General features: G+C 47.3%; 7 protein-coding genes across 7 annotated transcripts; 4 read left to right on the top strand and 3 right to left on the bottom strand.

The window, feature by feature from the left end:
* Positions 1 to 471: 471 nt before the first annotated feature.
* Positions 472 to 1,028, top strand: GMORB2_3201 (Membrane-associating domain; the record flags this gene model as incomplete). The annotated part of the gene is made up of 2 exons (XM_035465177.1): positions 472 to 565; positions 655 to 1,028. The coding sequence occupies 2 exons, from the start codon at positions 472 to 474 to the stop codon at positions 1,026 to 1,028; spliced, it is 468 nt and encodes a 155-aa protein (XP_035319052.1).
* A 3,323-nt stretch (positions 1,029 to 4,351) lies between these two features.
* GMORB2_3202 (uncharacterized protein) lies at positions 4,352 to 7,312 on the top strand (the record flags this gene model as incomplete). The annotated part of the gene is made up of 1 exon (XM_035465178.1): positions 4,352 to 7,312. One exon carries the CDS (start codon positions 4,352 to 4,354, stop codon positions 7,310 to 7,312), a length of 2,961 nt encoding a protein of 986 aa, XP_035319053.1.
* Positions 7,313 to 13,796: 6,484 nt separating this feature from the next.
* On the top strand, positions 13,797 to 14,492 carry GMORB2_3203 (uncharacterized protein; the record flags this gene model as incomplete). Its single annotated transcript, XM_035465179.1, has 2 exons — positions 13,797 to 13,850; positions 13,932 to 14,492. The coding sequence occupies 2 exons, from the start codon at positions 13,797 to 13,799 to the stop codon at positions 14,490 to 14,492; spliced, it is 615 nt and encodes a 204-aa protein (XP_035319054.1).
* Positions 14,493 to 14,942: 450 nt separating this feature from the next.
* On the bottom strand, positions 14,943 to 16,598 carry GMORB2_3204 (diphthamide biosynthesis protein 2; the record flags this gene model as incomplete). Its single annotated transcript, XM_035465180.1, has 1 exon — positions 14,943 to 16,598. One exon carries the CDS (start codon positions 16,596 to 16,598, stop codon positions 14,943 to 14,945), a length of 1,656 nt encoding a protein of 551 aa, XP_035319055.1.
* Positions 16,599 to 17,666: 1,068 nt separating this feature from the next.
* GMORB2_3205 (DNA mismatch repair protein MSH6) lies at positions 17,667 to 21,510 on the top strand (the record flags this gene model as incomplete). Its single annotated transcript, XM_035465181.1, has 3 exons — positions 17,667 to 18,137; positions 18,159 to 20,768; positions 20,836 to 21,510. The coding sequence occupies 3 exons, from the start codon at positions 17,667 to 17,669 to the stop codon at positions 21,508 to 21,510; spliced, it is 3,756 nt and encodes a 1,251-aa protein (XP_035319056.1).
* Positions 21,511 to 22,039: 529 nt separating this feature from the next.
* On the bottom strand, positions 22,040 to 22,840 carry GMORB2_3206 (uncharacterized protein; the record flags this gene model as incomplete). The annotated part of the gene is made up of 1 exon (XM_035465182.1): positions 22,040 to 22,840. One exon carries the CDS (start codon positions 22,838 to 22,840, stop codon positions 22,040 to 22,042), a length of 801 nt encoding a protein of 266 aa, XP_035319057.1.
* Positions 22,841 to 22,906: 66 nt separating this feature from the next.
* GMORB2_3207 (uncharacterized protein) lies at positions 22,907 to 23,393 on the bottom strand (the record flags this gene model as incomplete). Its single annotated transcript, XM_035465183.1, has 3 exons — positions 22,907 to 23,229; positions 23,317 to 23,338; positions 23,385 to 23,393. The coding sequence occupies 3 exons, from the start codon at positions 23,391 to 23,393 to the stop codon at positions 22,907 to 22,909; spliced, it is 354 nt and encodes a 117-aa protein (XP_035319058.1).
* Between the last annotated feature and the right edge of the window lie 1,037 nt (positions 23,394 to 24,430).

The raw sequence follows: 24,430 nt of genomic DNA on the forward strand, positions 1-24,430 counted from the left end.
AACTTCCAACTTGATAGTCATGGATTAGATCAGTCATTAGTCCATCCGTGATTGCTTAGGGAGAGTGGCATTGAATGTATTAGCATGTTAGGCTTTTCTGATCTCTGAAAAGGTGTAGCAAGGACTTTCAAGGGAAGGAACGCCGTTTGTATGGAGGATCGTCGGCAGCCCTCTTTCCTTCTGCCGCCTCTTAAGACCAACCTCCCCTCATAATTTCTCTCCACTCTTCAACAACAAACAAACCGATGTTCGCGTGCGCATCACTCTTGTCTCACTAGTCGCTGATTCACTGCGCGACATTCGCTGTACTCCCCCTTCTCTCTATTTCTCTCTCTCTATTTCCCTCCCTCTTTTCCTATCTTTCTCCTTCTTTTTCTCTCAGATAACTACGTCTGAATCTACCCCCCCTGCACCAGAGGCAACAAAGAACAAAAAGTCCAAGGCCGACAGACAGCAACATCGCCAGCCAACATGAGTCCAAATTTTGGATCCTTCGGCAAGCTGTCTATCGTGTATGCAGTGCTGGCACTGTTCCTTATCATCGAGCTCGGCCTCACAGCATATGGTACGTATATGTTAAACAGGAAGCAAGGATTCTCTCCCATGTGGAAGATGTGGCGGCAGGCTGACTTGTGACTCTCCGTCAAAAAACAGTCGTCAGCGACACGAACCCGACTCCCTCTTCGTTCTCTTTCATGCTCTTTACGACAGTCTGGTCCACCCTCGTCCTCATCTACCTAGCCGTGACGCCTGTCGTGCTCCCGAGCTTCAGTATACCAATCGTGACGCTAGTCCTCGTCAGCCTGACGACGCTGTTCTGGTTCGCCGGCTCCATCGCCATGGCTGACCACATAGGCGTGCCTGAGTGCCACGGCAACAACTTTTGCCAGTCGACGCAAGCCGCCGTGGCTTTTGGTTTCTTTATATGGGCCGGCTTCACAGGGCTGTCGGTCCTCGAGTTCCTAGGCTTTAGGCGTGGCGGAGGCGTGTCGGCGGATAAGCCCTCTCGTCCGTACTCTGCTGCGTAGAACAAGTGAGCTGGATGCGACGGAGTGCTAGGGCAGAGAGACAGCATAACGATGTGGAGTGGCGGTATGGACCTTTGGAGATCGGCCACTATGATGCAACATCGCGCGATGCGAGAAGACGAAATGCGTGTGCGGCTATACGATGCGATGCGAAACTAGGTATGGCAGTGACAATGACGACGGCGGTGGTGGCGGCGACGATGATAGTAGCGGGTGCGAGGAAGGCATACAAGACAGAACGGACAGATTTCGATGGTCTAAGGCGTTTTGAGATTCGGTTCAATAAACCAAACAAATACCCCTGCGTGCGATTGGCAGAGATGGAAAACCGGGAATCAGTAGTAGTTATTAGTCTTCCTTCTCTCAACGGTTTTCGTTCTTGTTCTTCTATCCTGCTCTTCTTTGTCGATTTTTTGGGTTGATAGGTCTTCTGGTTCATCCTCAACCCGCACGTCTTTTCGTAGATTTCTGCTGCTGGTTGTTGTGCACTTCAGGTTAGTAGCAGCCAATGTTCACAGTCCAGTTGCATACGAATAACCTTAGAAGTATTGGGCCAAGAGTGGTTGAGTGGAAACAGATAAAGAAAAAAAACCCATGACTGTACGCACGACTGAGTACATGAATATGTGACGTAAAAAAAGGTGATCCCGTATGATTCCGGACGGTTGTACATGTAATATGCGTGCGATAAGACATGATCAATGTCGGCTCTAACAGGGAGATACGCCGCAAACCATTAGCTTTATGGTGTATTAATTACTACAAGTATGACAAATACTAGAGGCCGGAGGCTAGGGCTAGGACTGGGGACCCTTGCTTGTGACTTATCAATTTATCATTTTCTCTCGAGTTTACAAGAAATTGATGTTTGCTTTCTTTTGCTTCATGAGAGAGCCGAGAGGGAGAAGAAAAAGCAATCATCCACTGTTTCTCATCAGACAAGACCGACAAGGAAGAAGGATCCAATGCCGATCTGCTGTCGATCCTATATAGTTAAATTGTCGATCGTGCGTGGGGAGCAAGGAGGAAGAGATGGAAAGTCTCACATCAATGATCATGCATGAGTCGTACAGAGCAGCGATTTTTCCTTTGGCAACCAAGCATCTCTTGAGAGTACGAGAACCTAGTACTCCGTAGTACTCGTAAGGGAAGTCATTGGTAACTACCGTCTTCCCTTGAACTCTCTCGCTCTCTGTTCCAAATCTCCCAACACACACACAAGCGATCCCATCATGTAACCTGCTATTATAACCATGGTCATCTGCTATGGAGCAATAACTGAGCTTCGAACAATAGTCCGACGCCGCCATCTTAAAACTATCGGAAAACTAGACACAATTGGTGAAAATACCATCCGTCAACAGAGCATTGATCACATTGCAAATTTTCACGCCAGAACGGCCGTCTGATACGACATATAATATGTAATACTGTCAGTATAGGTGCTCCATGTGGCTTCCATACTCCGAATTACCACGGAAATACGAAGTAATACGCATGCAACGTCCTTATCAGTAGCCACTCGGAAAGGGAGGAGGCCCCTGGACCTTGAGTGGGGGAGGTCTCCTTAGGTCCAAAATGGGATCCTTTTTTCTTTTGTCTGCCTTCTCTTTTCTGCCATGAGAAGAACGAACTGGGACCTTTTTTTTTTCTTTTTCCCTCTTTGTCGCCTCCTCTTTACGACTAGCAAATAATAGTATATGTACGGGTAGTTGGTTCCAAGTATTCCTGTGTTACTGGACAGCGGGCAGGTGTCATTTTGTCTATGCCGCCCGCAACAATGCCGCCCTGCCTCTGCCCTCCATGTGCGCTTTGATAAAGCAGAAATCAGGTTTAACAGAACAATAACAAACGGCTTCTCTCGCGGAACAAGTAGTTAGTACGAATTGTGTCATCTCGTACGAGAAAAACATTGAGCGCATTGCGTCATGATTCTTATAGCTCCCACACCCCTCGCCTGTCTCTTTGTTCATCGCCTGTTCGTCTCTTCTAGTACAGTTCTCTGCCACCAGTCGCATTATGAAAGGTATTGGGCAGGGATTCCCACCATAGATAGCGCTTTGTTGGTTTTTTTTTTTATGAATACAAGACACACGCCCCCCTCCCTTCTCCCCCCTTCCACATCCTCTGGACTTCTACGAAGTCCTTTCTCGCAGGAACCGGGGCTACCCGACCATACAATGCGATGCTACGAGTCAAGCTATGGAGTCATGCGGTAATAATCCAAAGTCACGGCTTGCTACCAGCCAACAAAGCTTCTCTCCTAGCTTCAAGCTACGGCTAAAATATCCATTGATTCTATGTATATAGATAACAGACCGCAGATCATGAGTGTTGTATCGTTGCACAAATCCATACCATTGGTTTCGTAAGGATACATTACGTCGTACGCCTCTTGCACAAAGCAAAAACCCATTAATTCGATTATTTTGGGAAGGAACGTTCCGTAGCAGGCTCCTTCTCGGACTTCTTGATACTACCACTCCCAACCAACACCGTCTCCCTCTCTCATCCTCGCCTCTTTCCTTCTCTTCTCCCTCATTAATCTCCTCTCAAACAGCCACGCACCACACGAGACAACGCCATAAACGACGCACCACTTACACCACCATCCATCCATCTTCTTAGCTTCGTCTCACCGTTACCGGCTACGTACTCACTTCCGCCCGCACGCTCCCGCACCGTTGTCACTAGTTAGCACCAGCCTACCTTGGCACCTTGGTCCCTTGGCTCTTCAGTCTACTCTGCCCACCCCACGGTGGAGAATCCGGGCCGCCCACGACTGAGGCGCTTCAACTAATACGTTATATTATCACTCCGTACTGGCGCCACAGTAACACTACATTGGCTTCTTTCCCCCTTCCTTCCCCTTATCAGTTGCGACTCGACCAGGGGTGCGGCGAGGGTCGCGCCCCGAGCACGTCCTTGTCTTACATGCAGCCAGAATTGTGGGAATACATCACACCAGACGTATTATACGCTATTTACACAGGCCAATTCGTAGCGTGAATGGCCTTGGCTAGGCCCGGCCAAGTCCTCCGTCTAAATAGAATGGCACCTCCCCCGGATTGATTTAGATGGAGCATGGTTCCATCGTCTTACTCTTTGCTCCATTTCATTCTCCACACATATCTCTTTGTCCCCTCATTCTTCTGCTCTTCCTCTTCTCGTCCTCATGTATATATGTGAAAAAGAAGCTTCTCGTGACCGAGTTTAGCATCCAGGCTTACTACATCCTGCACGACACTTTCTGAACGACGAGTCACCCGCCCAGAAACCATTGAACTTGTATTCCTATCTGCACGGCTGGCTGCATATCCGCCATGTCAGCTAGAAGCGCCTCAGCGCGCAAGAGAATCGAAGCCCACCAAAAGACAACAAAGGCCAAGGAAGCCCTTCTGCCCATTCCTCAAGATCGTCACTACCCCATACCGGACTACTATTACGAGCACTACCCTTACCAAGGTCACACCGGGTATGATCGCAATGCCGACGTCCAGTCGCCTCCCAGCTCTAGTTCTCGGGACAGCTCCATACACGGCAACAGCTGGGGCCAAGGGGGCAATGACCATGCTATAAAACAGGTTGAAAGGGAGGAGAGTCGAGCCGACGGCTTGAAAAGAGGCCTGGCAAGGGCCTTCGGTAGGAAGAAGGAAAAAGACACCACGCCAGTAGTGGTAGCACGAACCTCACGTCCCGACAGCGTTGCCACTAGAAGACAACCTCAACCATCCATGGTCATAGACACAAACGCCTACAGTATGGGCGAATACAGTCAGCATCCCCTACCCGTTCCGCAATCTACAAGCAGCGGCTCTCCAACCTCTCCCGCCTTTCCACGCGGCGGCCTACAACACATGCAACCGCAGCAGCATCCTCAGCATCCTCAGCATCCTCAACATCCTCAACATCCTCAATATCCTCATCAGTTCCACAGCTTCCAGAATGGTAGCCCCCACCCTCACCGAGCCATTCCCCAGGGTCCGCCTAGCGCACAATGGCCGCTTCCTCCACCAGTTACAAAACTTCCCCCCATCCCCAGTACCAACACTCCTCCCATGAAACGCTTCCTTGGTGGAGGCCGTCCAGCAACAAAGTGGAATAAACTACGCCGGGATCCAGAGCTGTGGGACCCCCACGGCGATGTCCTGGTTTACCTGGGATACAAGGAGAGTGGCGAGCCACCCAGCCTCCGCTTGTCATCTCACGTCATTGAAGCCACCAGGAATAGGTTCCTCATGGTAAAACTCGATAAAAGTTTCGTAAGTGACAGCAACCTGTCATCAGAGAGCTCATCCTCGCCCTACTGGAACCAGTCGCGGGGCATGTCTGATGGCGAGGATGGTCTGGACGGCGGCGTCTCATTCGAGATGCACTTCCCACCACCCCCCAATAACAGCATCGTCGATACGATACAGCACCAAATGACGACGCGGAACATGTTTTCCCTCGTCTTCAACAAGTCACTTGTTGGCTTCTCGCTGCAGCAGGCCCTTGTGGACTTACATGCGCTCTTGGACCGCCAGCGTTCTTCGGGAGAGCCCGACGCCACAACCCAGCTGACAGCCTACATTACGGCTCGTGGACTCGATGATGTCCGCAGTCAGCCCGACATGGCTGTGTCCATACTTATATGGTCTGAACGTCAGGGTATTCAGTGGGCCCGAGGTTGGCGGGAGGCATTTGTACACTGCACCGGAATGAACCCCCATAGCCTCGAGAGGTGTACAGACTGGAGAAATGTCAACCCCCTGACCAAGGCCCACCTCGAGCGATCATGGCTCGAGATGAGGACGCGCGTCCAGTCGGCCGAGGAGCGCCTGGGTGACTTTTCCTTTGAAGACATGTGGTCGGGCTCCTCGGGATCCATGTCACCAGTATCGGCACCGATTGACTCACCGCGGGCCGCTGCCGATCGCCTGCGCAACTTCCTCATTAGCCACTACGGTCAGACGTATGGTTCATGGCCACCAACAATTTCCGCCTCAGCCAGAGGTAAGGGTCAAGCTGACGGGTCCTACTCCGGCATTGGTGATGATGGCGACGACGGCGACAAGGTGTGGCTCACGCGTGAAGTTGCCGGGGCACTGCAGCAAGACTTTGGGGCCCTGTACGATTATCTGGTGGACCGTGACATTGCGTGGGACGTGTCGGAGGCCAGGGCAGGTCGCAAGTGGATGATGGCGTCCAAGTCTGGTAACATGGCATTTGAGGCCGACGAGCCGAATATGCCCATGACGGATATTCTCATCGAATTTGACAACCGGCTCAATATGCCGCACATACCACACCCGCACCCGATGTTGCCAGAATCAATGCCGCCACAGGCCATGGGAGGGAGCAGCAGGAGCAGTGGGGGCGGTATGTTCAAAACGCACCAGCCACAGAAGCCGCAGAAGCACTCAGGGCGCGAACGCAGGCTAGCGTTGGCTTACACCGAGACGACCAACCTGGATGCTCTAGGGAGAAGCGGGTGCCCACAGAGTGCGTTGATGCTAGTTGATGCCTTTTCACGCTTCGAGAAGAGTGACTGCACAGATGAGATTGACCCGCGGGTGGCGCGCCAGGGCCGGTGGGTACTCCTCTACGGTATCCTGCAGGTGCTGGCGACCGTGAGCATCGACACTCCTGGCATCAAGTACAGTGATGGTGTGCCGTATCATCTCAGCGCCAAGCTCAAGAGGCCGGCGTGGACACGGGAGCGCGGGGTGTTTGGTGATGCGAAGCACGAGATGTCCTATTGCTGGTTGGCGCCTCAAAGGTGGGCCGAAGAAGGATCAGAAGAGGACGAGGAGGACGGCGACGAAGAAGGAGAGGCCCGGTGGGGATCTGACTACATGGGAGAAGGATCAAATCGCGACAACAGCACGTTGATCCCAACGCCCCTTCTCAGCCCTCCAGCCATGTCGACGGCGGCATCGGAAAGGACCGTATCGAGTGCGCGGACGAGTTTGTGTACAGGAGTCAATTACTCATACCGGCACGGAAATAGGGTCGGCGGTGGCGGTGGCACAGGCAGTGTGGGCGGTGGGGATAGAATGATGGGATCGGGGCCGCCAACACTAGAACTACCTCTGCGACAAATATCCAACGGTGGTGCAGATTCACTGCATGACGTTGTCCGGCGACAAATTAGCACGACGCCCAGTACATCAAGTATGGGGTCGTTGCTGCTGGCTTTAGAGGATCCTAAGAAAAAGTTGGGGAGGGTATCTGATAATAACTACTCCGATGGGGATCGAAGTGGGAGCCCGGTGATTCGGGATTTCGATGAAGAGCCGTGATGATGATGACGGTAATCTAAGGTTTTCTGCAGCCGGTTTCCATCTTTTAGTAGCATGTTTCTTAGGGTTTTGTAAAATACTAGTCTATACTATATAACCATATATCAATAGCAAGAATCATATATATATCCCTAGTTCGCCCTTTATATACCGTTCGCAGTACTAGAGTGGGACTACTATAGCTACTTGTGACGTTAGGGTTCAACTCTAAGCTATAGGGTAAATAGAGATGATATCGTTCTATATTGGCGAGACAGTTAGGATGTCGAACCAAGCAATAAGGCAGTTATACTCGTAGATACTACTATTGAAAGGAATAAGCTAGAGTGAAAAGAGTGTTCTAGCTAGGTATAATCTAAGTTTACCATATAGTAAGTGTTATAGAAAATATACATATAGCTTAGATAAGCAGGACTCGACTATAAAACAGTTAAGTCTATCGCTCTAAAAGATAATAAACTAAGAACTTAATACTATGTAATACCTAACCTACCTTTTAGTATATATAAGCGTATTAGTAGTATATTCTTATATATACTACTAAGCGTATTAATATCTTAATAGTTAAATCCTTAATTAAAATAGTTAATTCCCTAAAGTATATAAATATATTTTTAAAAGAGGTCTTATGGTATTGCTTAGAACGACATCCTAACGTGTGACGTTGAGGTCAACTCTGAGCTATAGGGTAGATAGAGATAATATCGTTTTATATTAGCGAGATAGTTAGGATATCGTACTAAGCAATAGGCAGTTATAGTCGTAAATAATACTACTAAAAGGAACTAGAGTTTTAGAAGAAGCGTTAACTATATTATTAATAGCTAGGTAAAGAGTGACTAGACTATAGAAATAAGGTTGACTATTTACTAGGTGATCGCCGAGGTCCTTAAGGCGTTTATAATGATTGCCTCTATAGTCGCTGCGATCCTAAGAACGATCGCAATGATCGTTATTTAGAAATGGGCGATCGTAGTGTTGTATATAAGTGGGCATAGTGATGATGAGTAAGGAAGAAAATGTGGGGTACACGTGAAGGTCGCATAACGGGCCGTAACACTAGGTAAGGAGTGACTAGGCTATAGAAATGAGGTTAACTATATACTAGGTGATTAAGAGGTAGTGACGTTAATTAGGCGAGGGTGATTAATGCGATTCTTATTAAATCGTGATAATCGTATATAAGTGAGTGTGTTTAATGAGTAAGAAAGAGAAAATGAAGGGTGCACGTGAAGGTCGCATAACGGGTCGTAACATAACGGCCTCGCTAATATAAAACCGACACTTCTCTAACTACCCTATAGCATAGAGTCGTACCAACCGTCATAATTAGTTAACCTTAGTAGGAATTACTTTTTTTTAGATTCTATATATTAATTATTATATATTTACTAGAATTTACTAAGATACGTTATTTACTTTCCTATTTTTTTAGTTTTCTTATTTTATAGTATATAAAAGGCTAAGATTAATAACTTCTAAGTAGGGACGACTCTATGCTATAGGGTAGTCAGAGAAGTGTCGGTTTTATATTAGCGAGGCCGTTAGGGCGTCTAACTAAGCAATAAGGCAGTTATAGTCGTAGGTGCTAATTATAGAAGGAATTAGGGTTCTAAAAGAAGCGTTAACTACTATATTTATAGCTAGGTAAAGAGTGACTAGGCTATAGAAATAAGGTTGACTATATACTAGGCGATCGCTAAAGGGATGTAATGATCGTGAAGAGTGATTATTACGATCGCTAGGTAATTAAGGTGATCGCTTAGTTAGTGATCGCTACGATCGCTAAGTGATTAAAGTGATCACTTTTATTATATATAAGTGGAAACGATAGTGATGAGTAAGAAAATTATAGGGTATACGTGAAGGTCGTATAACGGGCTGTAATACTATATTCGACTCTAAATAGTAAATCGAGCTAGAGACTAACGCTTTAGACTTTACCCTTAGAGTATAAATTATATAGAGAGATAAAGGAAGACAATTATAACTAGTTACCTTCTATTTAAAAAAACTCTATAGCGCTAAACTTAATTACCTAATATATAATAAAGAATTCCTTACTATTATTAATTTATTTAAGGAATTTAAGTACTACTTAACTAAAAGTAAGCATAAGGTTAAGATATATATAGATTATAAGAATATCGCCTACTTTACGACTATATAAGAACTTAGTAAACGATAGTTATAATATATCGAGTATCTAGCTAACTTTAACTTTAAGATTATCTACTAAAAAGGAGTAGAAAATAGAAGAGCTAACGCTCTTAATAGGAGACCTAATTATAACACTAAAGAACTAAGAGCCTTAAGATAAATCCTTTATACTAACGATAATAAGAATCTTAAATATTATATACTAAATATATTAACGTTTACTATTAAACCTAATGACTTAATTACTAAAGAAATCTATAATATTATAAAAGAATAGAAACTAGATAACTATTTAAAGGATATTAAACTAGAATAACTACTAATCTAGAATAAATGAATATAGCTACTACTAGAATTATAAGAGAAAACTATTAATAATATATATAGCTACTAGATATTAAGATACTAAAGAATATAGAAAACCCTTAATTATATATAATAAATATTCGACTATCTAGGAATTAAAAAGGATATAGAAAATATTATTAAGAATTGCGAAATATATATATAAAGTAAGTTAGTACGATATAAACTATATAGAGAACTAAGACTATTACTAATACCGCTACGGCTATAGGAATTAATCGTATTTAATTATATTATAAAGCTACTAGCTTTAAAAGAACTAATAATAAATATAGTATATAATAGTATTTTCGTTATTACTAATAGACTTATAAAATATAAGTACTTTATACTATATAAGGAAGCATTAGATATAGAAGAACTAATATATACCTTCCTTAAAATTATTATTAATAACTATAGATTACCTAAAGAAATTATATCTAATAGAGGAATAATATTTACCTTAAAGTTCTAATAAGCCCTTATAGTATAACTTAGACTAAAGTATAAACTTAATATAGTATACTACCCTTAAACTAATAATTAGATAGAACGACTTAACTAAACTCTAGAATAATACCTATAGTATTATATTAACTATAAATAAGATAACTAGGTATTAAAATTACTTACTATATAACTTATATATAATAGCTCGATTATAGAATTAACCTAGATTATATTAATATACGCTAACTATAGATTTAACCTAAAAGTATACTAAACGATACTATTAAGATTACTTATAAAAAAGGTAATGCTTAACGCTAATTAGTTACGATTACTATACTCCTAGATATAGAAAGAACTTTCTTTTATTTATTAAAGAATAGTAAAATACTATAATTAGAAAAGATTAAAGGGACTAATCTTTAAGAGAGGGGATATAGTCTACCTACTCTAACGAAATTTTTAAATAACTTAATTAAGTATAAGATTAACTTTAAGAAAATTAGACTATTTAAGATTAAAGAAGTACTTTTAGATACTAACTATAAACTATTACTACTATCTATAATAAAGATATACCCTATTTTTTATATTTTATTATTAGAACCTATACTATAGAACGTAAAATAATAACTATATATCGAAGTATATAAAGAAGAATATAAACCTAAATGAATTATTAATAAATAAAAACTATAAGGAGAAATATAATATTTAGTTAAATAGAAAGGATATAATAATACTAAAAATATATAGGAACCTATAAAGTACCTTAAGAACTACCTTTACCTTATATAATAGTTTTATTAGAATTATTTAAGACCTTAGTAGATAAAGACGACTCTCTAGTAACGCCTATACTAGTAAAAAATAATAGAGTTAAGGCTACGTTATTAGATAATAATAGTAGATTAATCTTAATATTTAAGAATAGACCCCCGCTTAAGGAAGGACGCTCTTTAGTAATACGCTATACTTCGCGTTCTACCTCCTCTTTTTCTATACGCTCTAACTCCTCTACCGAATCGATATTACGAGACACTACTTATATTATCTTCTTAAACTATAATTTCTTTTATTTTTAAAGACGCTCGACTTTCGCGTTTATTTATCGATAGGCCTCGATTATCTCCTCTTCTATATAATAACGTTCTTCCTTAGCCTCCTTAAGATCTAACTTAAGTTTAGAGTAGTTCCTTACGAGTTTTTATAGTTATAAGAGGGACGGACTAGATATATCGTAAGATGCCTTATTAAAGCGCACGCATTTAGTATATCGAGAAGAGTTAAATTAAGAAACCTAATAAGATAGTAGGCTACGGCCTTAATAAAAGGAATACAAAGGTATATTAATAGAATTCTTAAGTATCGTCTTAAGGAGACGAACTTTTCGATTTCTAGCGTCTATAGACGATTTTTAAGAACGTTTAGTAATACGGCTAGATATAGTAAAATAGAAGGATAAAGGAAGGAACTTATAGAATAACTAATAGGTAGGACGGGAACGCTTATATATAATCTTAAGATAAGATCCTAGGGAGAGGGGTATTATATTACGGCCCGTTATGCGACCTTTATGTATACCCTATATTTTCTTTTCCTTACTTATTACTATTATACCTACCTATATATAATCGTATAGTTCTAAGTAACGATTATTGCGATCGCTCTTAGGATCGTAGCGACTACTAGAACGATTACTATAATCGCCTTACGAATCCTAGCGATCGCCTAGTATATAGTTAACCTTATTTCTATAGCCTAGTCACTCTTTACCTAGCTATTAATATAATAGTTAACGCTTCTTTTAGAACCCTAGTTCCTTCTATAATTAGCACCTACGACTATACTAAAGCTCACTACGATCTAAGGGATCTAAATCTAGTATATAGTTAATCTCATTTCTATAGCCTAGTCACTCTCTACCTAGCTATTAATAATATAGTTAACGCTTCTTTTAAAACTCTAGTTCCTTTTAGTAGTAGCACCTACGACTATAATTGCCTATTGCTTAGTACGATATCCTAACTATCTCGCTAATGTAAAACGACATTATCTCTATCTACCCTATAGCTTAGAGTTGACCCTAACGTCACAAGACCTCTGCGAGCATAGAGTATGACTTAACAGAATATACCTTTGTTTAGTCGCCACAACATCACCATCCCAGCTAAAAGCTATAAGTAGAAGGCTAGAACCGCTTGACATCTATAAAATGGGCTATTCTATATGGTATTTATAACGTAGATAGATAGATTGATAGAATTATAAAAATCTGCTCGCGATAGTGACCAGCACCACCTTTAGTGGTACGAGGTTAGCCAAGTGACCAATATAGTGAGTGGGGCGGGCAAGAGTAATATTATTCTATTAGCGCACAAGCGGCAACGGGATCCGGCTTGCCTAGGTGGTCCCTTTGGTATCCCCACAGACTGGGCGATTTGGTGGGTCTGGCCTGTGTCATGGGATCTTGCTCTTCCCGCATTCCGTGTTATAAGACACGCCTTAGCCATGGACATTTTGAGATTCTCCTCATATTCGAGGTATCATGTCCCCCTTGCATTAGTATGCTTTACCCTTATTTTTTGCTCATGAATCATGTATGATTATGTATAGTAATGCACAGAAGAAGCCATTAAAGAAGAAGAAGAGAAGCGCAAGGTGCAACATCGTTATAGTTGTTGCCCTGCCAGCCACCAAATAAAAAAATATCGGGAGCTGTGGATCGAACTACTCGTAGGAAGGAGCGATCTGTCACACACCCCTGTACTTTCACATCTTTTCACATCGTATCCATTTTCGTAATACTCCAATTAATTGAAAATGTGCCCCCCTCTCTCTCCATCATTCCTCTGCCTTTTACCTTTGTTTCCCATGTCTTGGGTCAAGTTGAATAAGATAGAACCCCGTACTAAGACACGCTATTGTCTAAGTTTGAACAGAGCACTGAGCAGAGAGGACGTCCAGAACGATCAGCCACATCACCACTTGGATGACCTGCGAGTCCACCTTGAACTAGGTCTGCCAGACTTGCAGCAGGTCATAGAAAACTGTTTGGACCAGATACGGATACAGTGATGACAAGTATGGCTGTTCGTTTTCCTTTTCGGTTAGCTCCGATTGTCCCACGGGCTTTGGCCCAACCCTTGTCCCCCAGCCTCCTCTACATATATTATTCCCTGCTCCAGGCTCACTCCGTGCAGCTAAAGAGGTTGCAGCTTGCTGCTGCAGCAACAAACAGGTAAAGACATGATCCCTGCAGCCTCTTATTACTTCCCTGCCACCCCTCTTTTTCCCTTCTTGCCATCGACTGAACCCAGTCTTCCGATGCTGGGAGGTACAAAAAAGGAACCGCTGGCCACCACCTTTTCGCAAAGTGACGCAGCTCCCTTCTCCCCTCACTTTACTGTGCTTCGCCGACTTGTGTTCCCTGTCGCATCCAAGAAGCTCTCTTCTTTATTACGACAAAAGAAAGAAGAGTATCAGACATTGTTGTCGCTTAGTGCGCGCGTCATCGTTGCCCACAATGTTCTTCGCCCTCTTTTTCGTGTCAAATCGCATTTTTGAGATTGTGCTTTTGGTGAGTTATTCTGCTGTCTTGCACCTTTTTCTTGCCCGGTGATATATCACCGGTAACTGTCAGTGCTGACCCTCGATCCAGATACCCACGGTTGGTATGTTAGCATGGTTCGTGGACGGCTTTACCAACGCCAACGCTCTCACTCCCGCCTCGGTTCTCGTCCTGTTCATCGTCTCGACTCTGGCCCTCGCCTGGGCTATCTTCACCCTCTTTTCGTATCATCGGTCCTCGACGAATGCGCGCTTCGTGTCCCTCCTTGATGCCGCCTTCTTCGGTGCCTTCATAGCCGCCGTCTATCAGCTCCGTGGCATCGCCAGCCAAGACTGTACCAGTGTCTCAGCTTCGCGCACGCAGTGGTCTCACAGCCTGGGTGACTTTACCATTTCTGGTCCGGGTACCTCAATCGACTGGCGCACCAACAAGCGATGTGCCATGCTCAAGGCTTGCTTCGCCTTTGGCATCATTCTCGTTGTTCTCTTCTTCATCACTGCCATCACCGCTTTCCTCCACGGCGACTCGGACGAAATTGAGCACCGCAGCAGCCGCCGCCACCACAGCAGCCGTCACAGCCAGCGCCGCAACAGCCGCAGCCACTCGGGATCGCGTCACAGCCACCACTCTCACAGGAGGGTGTATGTCTAAGGAATGGGGAAGAAGAATTACAAAAGAATGAAAAGAATGAAAGAAAAAGACGAAACGAACGGGATAACTTGATTATGGATAGCGAAACGGATTTTACGCCATGGACCGAGAAATATCTGCTCTATACTTGCTTAACAATGATGAATGTGCTCTCTAGTGCGAGAGTTACGAGAAACGACTGACTATAGGTATATAGATAATGTTCAATACACTCCATAAGACATGTCCACTTATCTCAATATCTCACTGTCTGCTGACCGCCTGTCTTTGTCTTTTTTGTTTCCCCTTGTGTCTTCCTTTCTTGATGACTGAATGCTATGCTTTTATCCTATGAATACATTTCTTCTTTGTCGAAACAATGTTACTATCGTGGTCTCGTTATCGGGTTCTGTTGCCCCCTTCCTTGTCAAGCTCGTCTCCATTCTCCTCCATCTTTTTTCAATGCCTTTTTCAATGCCTCCCAGCGCCAGCTGCAGCCTCTCCGACGCGGTATCCCCTTGCAAGACCGCTACGACCCTCTTCAACTAATGTGCTCGTCTCGTCGCGTCTGTCTTCATCGTCTGCAAAGTCGGTCCCCAGACCTTGCCACGTCCTCTGCGACCTGAGGAACTCTGCACCGGGGCTAATGACGCCGTTAATGCTAGCAATCTCGCCTGACCTAGCCACTTTGATGAGCGAGCTCGACGTCTTGTCCTTTGGCTTGCCGTCTGACGAAATCTTCTTCCTGCTCCGTACGGCAAGGCGCATGGGTCGGCTGTGACTGACGAGTTTACCTGTACGGAGATCGTACTCGGGTGGCTGAGACTCTTCTTCGTCGTCTTCGTCATCGTCTTCCCGGACGTCAATATGCCTATCTCCTCCTCCTCCTCCTCCTCCTTCCTTCACTTCTGCTGAGCCGTTGGCGCCGTAGGTACCGTTTGTGTAATTTCCAGAGCCGTCCAACTTCAACTTCTCGATACCTCCCCACCACTCGCCCGACCAGATGCGATGCGACTCGTCCATCAGGGCCACTTCCATCTCAAAAGGCGTGGCGACGGGCCTCCAATACCCGCCGCCCTGGTCCTCGTCTATTAGGCCAGACTCCCAGCACCCAATCACCACCCACCCTTCCACCTCAGCGAAATTAGCCAGCTTAGCGGGGTTCAGGCGGCCCACGACGACAGTGTACGTCTTCTTTCCCGCAGCGTGGCAGGCCTTGCGCAGAGTGGCTACCGACGCTAGCGAGTCTGCCACAGAAAGGGTGTTGACCAGGATGCCGATTACTCCCGCTGACGCGAGACTGAGGACACGTGCGAAGCGTCGTCGGAGAAGACCGGCTGTATGCATCGTGGGATTGTCGAGCGCGAGCGTGTCTTTTGACGTTTCAAGCACGTGAAGGGACGCGAAGCGCGAGTGTAGCGAGAGGAGAACGGACGGCGACGGGTCCGACACGTGGAAGAGAGAGTACGCCTTCAACTCATCGGCGGAGGCGCATGCTACTGTGCGATTAGGCACCAGTCCGTTTGGATCACGCACCACCTCCGTCCCCAGGATATCCTTGTACCCCCTGCGGGCGACGAGCTCGTCCACCAGTGGCGTCACATGGTGCTGGTACATGAGGTCTGCCATTATGACGGCACGCGTCGTTTGCCTGTCCGGAAACTCAGCCTCGAATCTTTCGGCCACGGCAGCCACATCCAGCTCCCGGCTCGTGTAGACGTATATGACCGGCAGTCTGGATGTGGGGCTGAGACACGCCCGGCCGTAGTGCACCACGACCTGAGCATCTGCGTGCTCGGCAGCCACCTCGTCGACGCAGCAAGCGCTGTAACTCGTGTCTCCGAGAATGTATATCTTTTTCCTGCCATCGTCCGACAGTCCTGCGCCCAGAGTCTCTGCCACCCGCGGCGCATCAGTGAGCATGTCGTCGGGAAATTGTAGGGCTATGCGCTGCCAGCCTCCGGCCCTCAGCTCCTCGGTCGTCCGGTCGATCTCGTATATGCGTCGCAGGGCCTCTTCAGGCATTGTAGACTTGGCCGTTGCGATCTTGGCTGCAGGCTCGAAGAGTTGGCCGTCCTCGGGTGTTGAGAGCACAGGCGCTGACGATGGGGCTGTTGTGCCAGACATGGTTGCTGGGAAAGTCGGGCGGCTTTTTTTCCTTCTTTTTCTTCTTCTCCTTCCTTCCCTTCTCCCGCGGTTTCCTCCGCGATTTAGTCGTCGCCTTCGAGGTATTATACTTGACCTTTTTAATAATCCACTCAATACCGCTTTGTGCGTCTTATGCTCGTTGTAATGAACTAAGCGTGATTCGAGGAGGACGATTTTTTTCCCCCGTCGAGTCTTGGAGGGGTAACCCTGTGCAGAAGCGGGGTGTGTGTGTGGACTTCGGGGCTAAGCGGTGTCATTTGTACAGGGTTCTATTAAGTGCTGAGGGAATCAAGTAGTCTCACCAATCCCGTACTTATCGTATCGCCAATAGTTTGAAATGGTTTATATGAATTGTACAATGGCAGTTTACAGTGCAAGCTGTATCGACATGTCACTTATTACACGTCTTCTCTTTGGCCTCGTGCAATAATCCAAATTACCTTGTCTGTGGTTGTTATACCGGAGAGGCTATAAGTCCTGTTTGTTCCCCTTCCTTTGGTGTCATTGATCAGGAGATTTCTGGCATAAAGATTGACACGAACATGTGCTAAAAACATGGAATTCCAAACTTCTAGGGGAAGTTAGTTTATTTATGATAGAACATTCCATGAAAGAGAACAGAGCAATCCCATTGATAAAATAATGGCTACCTCATAATTAAACCGGGTGATGGTGGCAGAGGGACAGAATTTGGGGTAACTTCAGGGTAACTAAAACATATGGGTTCTCACGGGTGACGACATTGTACAGTGTGAATAACATGAATTCGCGTCACAACACGACGCGGAACATACACAGTGTACAGTGTACATAATCTGAATACTATTCCCTTAACGCGTACGCGACGCGGCTCCTTCTTCGGCTCGTTTCTCGTGAATCTCAAATCTCCCCAAGCTCTTCTCCGTACATCACCGATCGTAGCGTCGTTCCTATCCCATCTTCCTTTTTTCTTTGCTACACTCTGTGTCTGATCGCCCATCTTGGTCTTTATATCCGATGAGCACGCCCTTACTCCTTAATTAGCATCTTCTTTCCTACACGACCATCATGGCGGGCGACAAGGCTGGCAGCGCAGCGGCTGCTCGCACCCCGGCCAAAGGCAAAGGTTCCTTGAGCAAACCGCCCCCCTCATCGACCAAACAGCAATCGTCCATCTTCTCATTCTTCCAGAAATCTTCCCCTGGCGGTCCCGCGTCGTCGCCCCTGCAAAAGGGCACCGCAGCCGCTCCAAAGGTCTCTAGCACCAACCCTGACCCGCTTTCTTCCCCCGTCTGCCTAAAAGAGACCAGCATGGCCAACTCTCTGCGCAAGGCAAACAACCAGAAGACCAAGATGTCTGCTCCTCTACCCAGCAGCTCGGGAATAGACCCCCCTGGTAGCTCGCAGGAGAATATGCGGCCCAGCGACGATGATTATGGGGAACTTCCCTCTTCACCTCCCGTCGTGTCCTCTGCTGCCACGACGCACACAGCTACTAATAGGGTTGGTGCTGCCGCTCCAAGCAGCCCGACTAGAAAGGTACTTCTATTTTTGATATAGCGTTGCTTTAACGGTATTCTGACGTTCCAACCAAACCAGGCCAGAAAGGTCGTTAGCTATGCCGAATCCGACGACGACGACGAACCTGTTGCCCCTTCGCGACTCCAACGTCGTGGACGCGCACGCCGCAACATTGTCAAAGATGAAGACGAATATGGCGACAGCCAGACGGCTGAAGAGGATGACGACGCCGACATGGATGACTTCATCGCGTCTGACGACGAAGATGAGTACGAGACCAAGTCTAAAAAGCGCAAGCGTCCCTTGAAGTTTTCTTCTTCTCGCAAGAGATCCAATGTTTCATCTCCAGCGAATGAGGGGAATGACGAGGAGGAAGAGCTCATCAAGATGGACCTAGACGACGTTGAGCTCCTCGCCCTCGGTGAGGACGGTGCATCTTCCGCCCTGCAGTGGAATTACGACCCTACATCGACTGAAAAGAAGCCCGTCGTGCGCCCGGCTGACAGGGTCAGAGACCCCAAGACCAAGGAAAAGGCGCACACCAGGGAACCCGAGGAGCGCTACCCTTGGCTGGCTAATATCCGCGACAAGGAGAAGCGCAGCCCCGATGACCCCGAGTACGACCCGCGCACCATCTACATCCCGCCCATGGCCTGGAACAAGTTCTCGCCCTTTGAGAAGCAGTACTGGGATATTAAGCAGAACCACTGGGACACAATCGTCTTTTTCAAAAAAGGAAAGTTCTACGAGATGTACGAGAACGATGCCACTGTTGGCCATCAGGAGTTTGACTTTAAGATGACGGACCGCGTCAACATGCGCATGGTTGGCGTCCCCGAGAGCTCCCTCGACCACTGGGTCAATCAGTTCATTGCCAAGCAGTACAAGGTTGCCCGTGTCGACCAGATGGAGACCAACCTTGGAAAAGAGATGCGCGAGAGGCAGGACAAGAGCAAAAAAGCCGACAAGATCATCACCCGTGAGCTTGCCTGTGTCCTGACTGCCGGAACCCTCGTCGACGGCGGCATGTTGCAGGACGACATGGCCGCCTACTGCGTCGCCATCAAGGAGACCGTCGTCAATGGCGCTCCGGCTTTTGGTGTCGCCTTTGCTGATACAGCCACTGGCCGCTTTCACCTGTCCACCTTTGTGGACGACGCCGACCTGACCAAGTTTGAGACGCTCGTTGCTCAGACCCGTCCTAGGGAGCTTCTCCTCGAGAAGAGCCATGTCTCTACAAAGACGCTGCGCGTTCTCAAGAACAACACCAGCCCCACCACCATCTGGACCTACCTGAAGGCCACTACTGAATTTTGGGATGCCGACACAACGCGTCGCGAGCTCAACTGCGGCGGCTACTTTATTTCCGGGAGAGATGGTGAAACTGAAGAAGTCTGGCCCGAGGCTCTCCAGCAATACAAGGACGACGACATCATGATGTCGGCCGTCGGTGGACTGGTGTCTTACCTCAAATTCCTCAAGCTCGAGCGTCCTCTTCTCTCCCAGGGCAGCTTCGAGGCCTACAGTCCCATCCAGAAGAACAGCACCCTCGTCCTGGACGGAAAGACGCTCGTCAACCTTGAGCTCTTTGCCAACTCGGTCGACGGCGGCACCGACGGAACCCTTTTCAGCCTGCTCAACAGGTGTGTCACGCCCTTTGGCAAGCGCATGTTCCGCAAATGGGTCGCCCACCCTCTTTGTGACATTCGCCGGATCAACGAGCGCCTTGACGCCGTCGAGATGTTCAACAAGGACCCCTCAGTGCGCGAACAATTTTCGTCCCAGCTTGTCAAGATGCCCGATCTGGAGCGCCTCATCTCGCGCATCCACGCCGGCCAGTGTAAGCCAGATGACTTTGTCCGCGTACTCGAAGGCTTTGAGCAGATTGAGTACACCATGAGCCTGCTGGGTGCCTTCCAGGGAGGAGGCGGCGTATTGGACCAGCTCATCTCTTCCATGCCTAGCCTTGAGGAGCCCCTCAACTACTGGAAGACGGCCTTTGACCGCCGCAGGGCCCGCGATGACAAGCTCCTGATTCCCGAGCGCGGCATTGACGACGAGTTTGACCAGAGTCTCGACCGCATCGACGACATCAAGGCCAAGCTCAACGACCTGCTGGTCGAGAAGAAAACGGCCCTCAAGTCCAAGGCCCTCAAGTACACAGACGTCGGCAAGGAAATTTATCAGCTTGAGACTCCCAAGAGCGTCAAGGTGCCCAACGACTGGCGTCAGATGTCGGCCACCAAGGACCTCAAGCGCTGGTACTTCCCCGAGCTGACGCGCATGGTGCGTGATCTGCAGGAAGCCGAAGAGACGCATTCACAGCTCGTCAAGGAGGTGGCCTCTCGCTTCTTCCACAAGTTTGACGCTGATTACGACACATGGCTGCGTTCCATCAGCATCGTCTCCAACCTCGACTGCCTCGTCAGCCTGTCCAAGGCGTCGACATCGCTCGGCCAGCCCTCATGCCGCCCCCAGTTTGTCGATGAGGACCGTAGCGTAGTCGAATTCGACGAACTGCGTCACCCTTGCATGACGAACACAGTCGACGATTTCATCCCCAACGATATTAAGCTCGGCGGCGATGAAGCCAAGATCAATCTGCTTACTGGTGCCAATGCAGCCGGAAAGTCGACAATTCTCCGCATGGTAAGTCTTGCTTCCACCGCTGTGCCCATCTGTTTCTACAACATCAAGATACTGACGAGTACAAAAGTCCTGCATCGCCGTCATCATGGCCCAGGTTGGATGCATGGTGCCGGCCAAGTCTGCGCGCCTCACGCCCGTAGACCGCATCATGTCTCGACTCGGAGCCAACGATAACATCTTTGCCGCCCAGTCAACCTTCTTCGTCGAGCTTTCTGAGACAAAGAAGATCCTGTCTGAGGCAACTCCACGATCCCTCGTCATCCTCGACGAGCTCGGCCGCGGCACCAGCTCCTACGACGGTGTGGCCGTGGCACAGGCCGTGCTACACCACGTGGCCACGCACATCGGCTGCGTTGGCTTCTTCGCGACGCACTACCACTCGCTTGCTACCGAGTTTGAGAACCACCCTGAGATCCGCGCCAGACGCATGCAGATTCACGTCGACGAAGCCGAGAGGCGCGTTACCTTTCTCTACAAGCTCGAGGATGGTATTGCAGAAGGAAGTTTCGGTATGCACTGCGCTGCCATGTGCGGTATATCTTCGCGTGTCATTGAGCGTGCCGAGACGGCTGCTCGGGAGTGGGAGCACACCAGTCGTCTCAAGGATAGTCTGGAAAAGGCAAAGACTGGTTGCTACATACCCTTAGGATTCCTCAGTGACATTGGCAGTATCCTCGGCGACAAAACGGATGTCGACGCTGCTGGGCTCGATGTGCTTCTTAGGGGTATCGATGGTCTCTGAGTGTCTTGATTCTAGGGCTGTATACTTGGTGGCGTTTTTGGGCTCATTCCTTCGTGGTATAGGTTTTGGCGTTCTCTTGTCCTCTTTTTCCTCTACTTTTTTTTTCAGCAGGCGTCTCTTCTGGCTGTTTTTTAACCTCCCGGGTTTGACGAGAATTGGCTCACAAGTTATAACAATCACGGTATAATGGGATATATAGGAGGACAACATGTAATATAAAAACTGAATATCAGGGCGAATACATATATCAAACTCCGAGTAAAAAGCAAACCAGAAAAACAGTAAAATGACAATAGGAAAACTGGAAAAACACGGAACCAAAAGAGATACCAACGATAACCATAGAACTAAACAATAGAAGAAGAATCAACAGCGATCAAGAAAACCAAACGACATAAAGAAAGTTACCACTGATCTCATTCAGTACTAGCCACTGGTGAACGATGATGACGAGGCTTAGGAAAAGGCACGGGTGATGCATCTTTCGATCGAGAAGGTGTCATCATCGTCCCCCGATTCCTCCAAGATCTTATTCCTGGAAGGCTTGCATGATAGATCGCGCATAACAGCGCTTCTTCTTGCGAGGAGTGATGGGGGAGTGAGGCTCCACTGTAATGTCAAAGTCACCGTTCTCATCTTCGTTTTCATCTTCATCGTCATCGTCGTCGTCATCCTCATCCTCATCCTCATCAGAGTCGTCATCACCCCACGGAAGGCACAGCGCGTTGTCATGGACCCTCTGGCGCTTGCGAGAGGCTCTTAGGTAGATGCCAGTGGCCTCACTGTATGAGTATTCGATGTCGTTGCTAATTTTCCTCGTGGCATTTGACTGCGTCACTGAACATTGCCGACGCTTGCGGGGGGTCGTGTCGAGGCTAGGGTCTGTGGGACCGGGTGATGCAATAGAGCTGAGGTCGGCAGTGCTCTCCAGACTAGATAGCACGGAGCTGCCTGTAAGCCAGCTTGCAGAGCCGTCTGGGTTACATTTGCCGTCGTGGACAAAGAAGCATTCGTGGCAAACACCAACGGTTCGCATGTCGCAAAAGGCTTCAGTTGAGGGGGTATATTGGTCGCCAGTAACGTCGCTAATGTTGTCTTCCAGAACTTGCTGCCTGATCTTGTCTTGGTCCTTTGTCAGGCTGTGCACCGATGTGCCGTACCTAGAACCCCATACAGACGGGACAACTCCGTGGCCCTTGTTGGCGCTCGTGTCTGACAGAATATCCAGGCATTTTTGGAGGGACTGCTCGGCATCCCCGGTCAATGGACGCTTGTCGTTGAGGTCGACGTAGAAGACACGACCCAAGGTTCCCTGTTGACAGATCTTCATGATGACTTCGTATGGGCGGGGTTCGCATGACGGTGGGTTGTCCTCATCCCATCGCTTGACAAAGAGTCACTTGTGAGGGGCGGACGCGAGAATGTCAATGGCAGTGTTGGCGTTCTTCAGTGCAGTTCCCGTAATGTAATGGGCGAGATGCAGTGCATCAATGCTACAGGACTCCTCGTGGGAGACGCTGTCGTCAAGATTGTACCAAACGCGTACATAATCGACTCCTTCGTCATCCTGGACAGAGAGAATTTTGCGAACGGCATAAATGTATGCCTGAGGGCTTCCGAGAGCAAAGGGGATGGATCCTTGGAAGCCGAAGACCGTGGCCACGTCAGCGTGTTTGGTCAAATGGACGTTGAAAGGCTCAAAGCGGCCGGTGGTAGTGTCTAGTTGCGTTAGACTGTGGTAGATATTATCTTGCAGCAAATCATATTTACCATGGCTGCACAAGTGTTGGAAAGGGTTGTCGGTACTGTCTTTGGCGCCTTTGGCCTTCTTGCCAACGTCGACTGGACTCCTGGATATACGTGCCGGATGGTACGCTGGACATGTTGGTTGTTGGAATGAATCGTTGCTTGCCGGAGACAGTCAGACGACAAATCATGGCACATATATATAATACTCGGCATGCCAGTATAATCTTGGTGAAGTCATAGTATAGATCATCACGAATTTCGCTCCTGGAGGAGCCTTTTGGTGTTCTTTGTCTCTTTCTCTTATTAGCGTCTACGGAGACGATGAATGGTCACGATATGTGCAGAGAAGCACAGAGGTGTGTTTCTGATGTTGAGATTCATATAGACGTATTGGAAGATGCAAACGAGAAACAGTTTCAACTGTTGCAGGGGATGCGTTGAAGCGAATGGATGAGCGGCCATGTATCAAGTTGAGAGATGTGATAATGAAGGAGGTGGGTGGCAAGGAGCAGCGTTGGGGAAGCTGGGGAAGGGGGGGAGGAGCGACATTGAAGTGTGGAACTTCCCTGATTATGTTCCATCACCGCGTTCCATCAATCACTATGTCGAGTGACCAAGACTAGTATGAATAGTGGACAAAGATAAAACAACAAGGAAGGAGAAGTAATTGAACAAGCAACAGTTCTCGATGTAGAATGTGATTATAGAGCAGTAGAGCAGAGGGCAAAAAAGTCAAAAGAAAAGCTCTATGACAGATTCGAACTGCCGTCCTCCGGAATGACCGATTTGAGTTCAATCAAAACCGGATGTCCTAACCACTAGACTAATAGAGCCAATGTGTTCGTTCCACTGTGAAAATACCAACTATAGAACCATACAAGGTGGGTCTAACCTCAGACAAATCCACTAAGTTTCATAACGATAACCTACATTTATCAAATCAATACTGGGGAGTAATATTACGACTAACTAGATTACAATTGTCTCGTTCTACTTCAAAAAGGACGAAGGAGTTCCGATACATGAGTTACGAGGAGTCAATGATAGGGTAGTAACCTGAGTTTATGGTCAATGCTGTAAGATTTCGTGCAATGTGCTCACTCGTAACTGTAGTAATACAGCTAATACTCCCAACCGTCACCATTCATAAGAGTCGTCATCTCACCAGGTC

This window comes from Geosmithia morbida (assembly GCF_012550715.1).
Source record: "Geosmithia morbida isolate 1262 chromosome Unknown scaffold_16, whole genome shotgun sequence".
Taxonomy (NCBI): Eukaryota; Fungi; Ascomycota; class Sordariomycetes; order Hypocreales; family Bionectriaceae; genus Geosmithia; species Geosmithia morbida.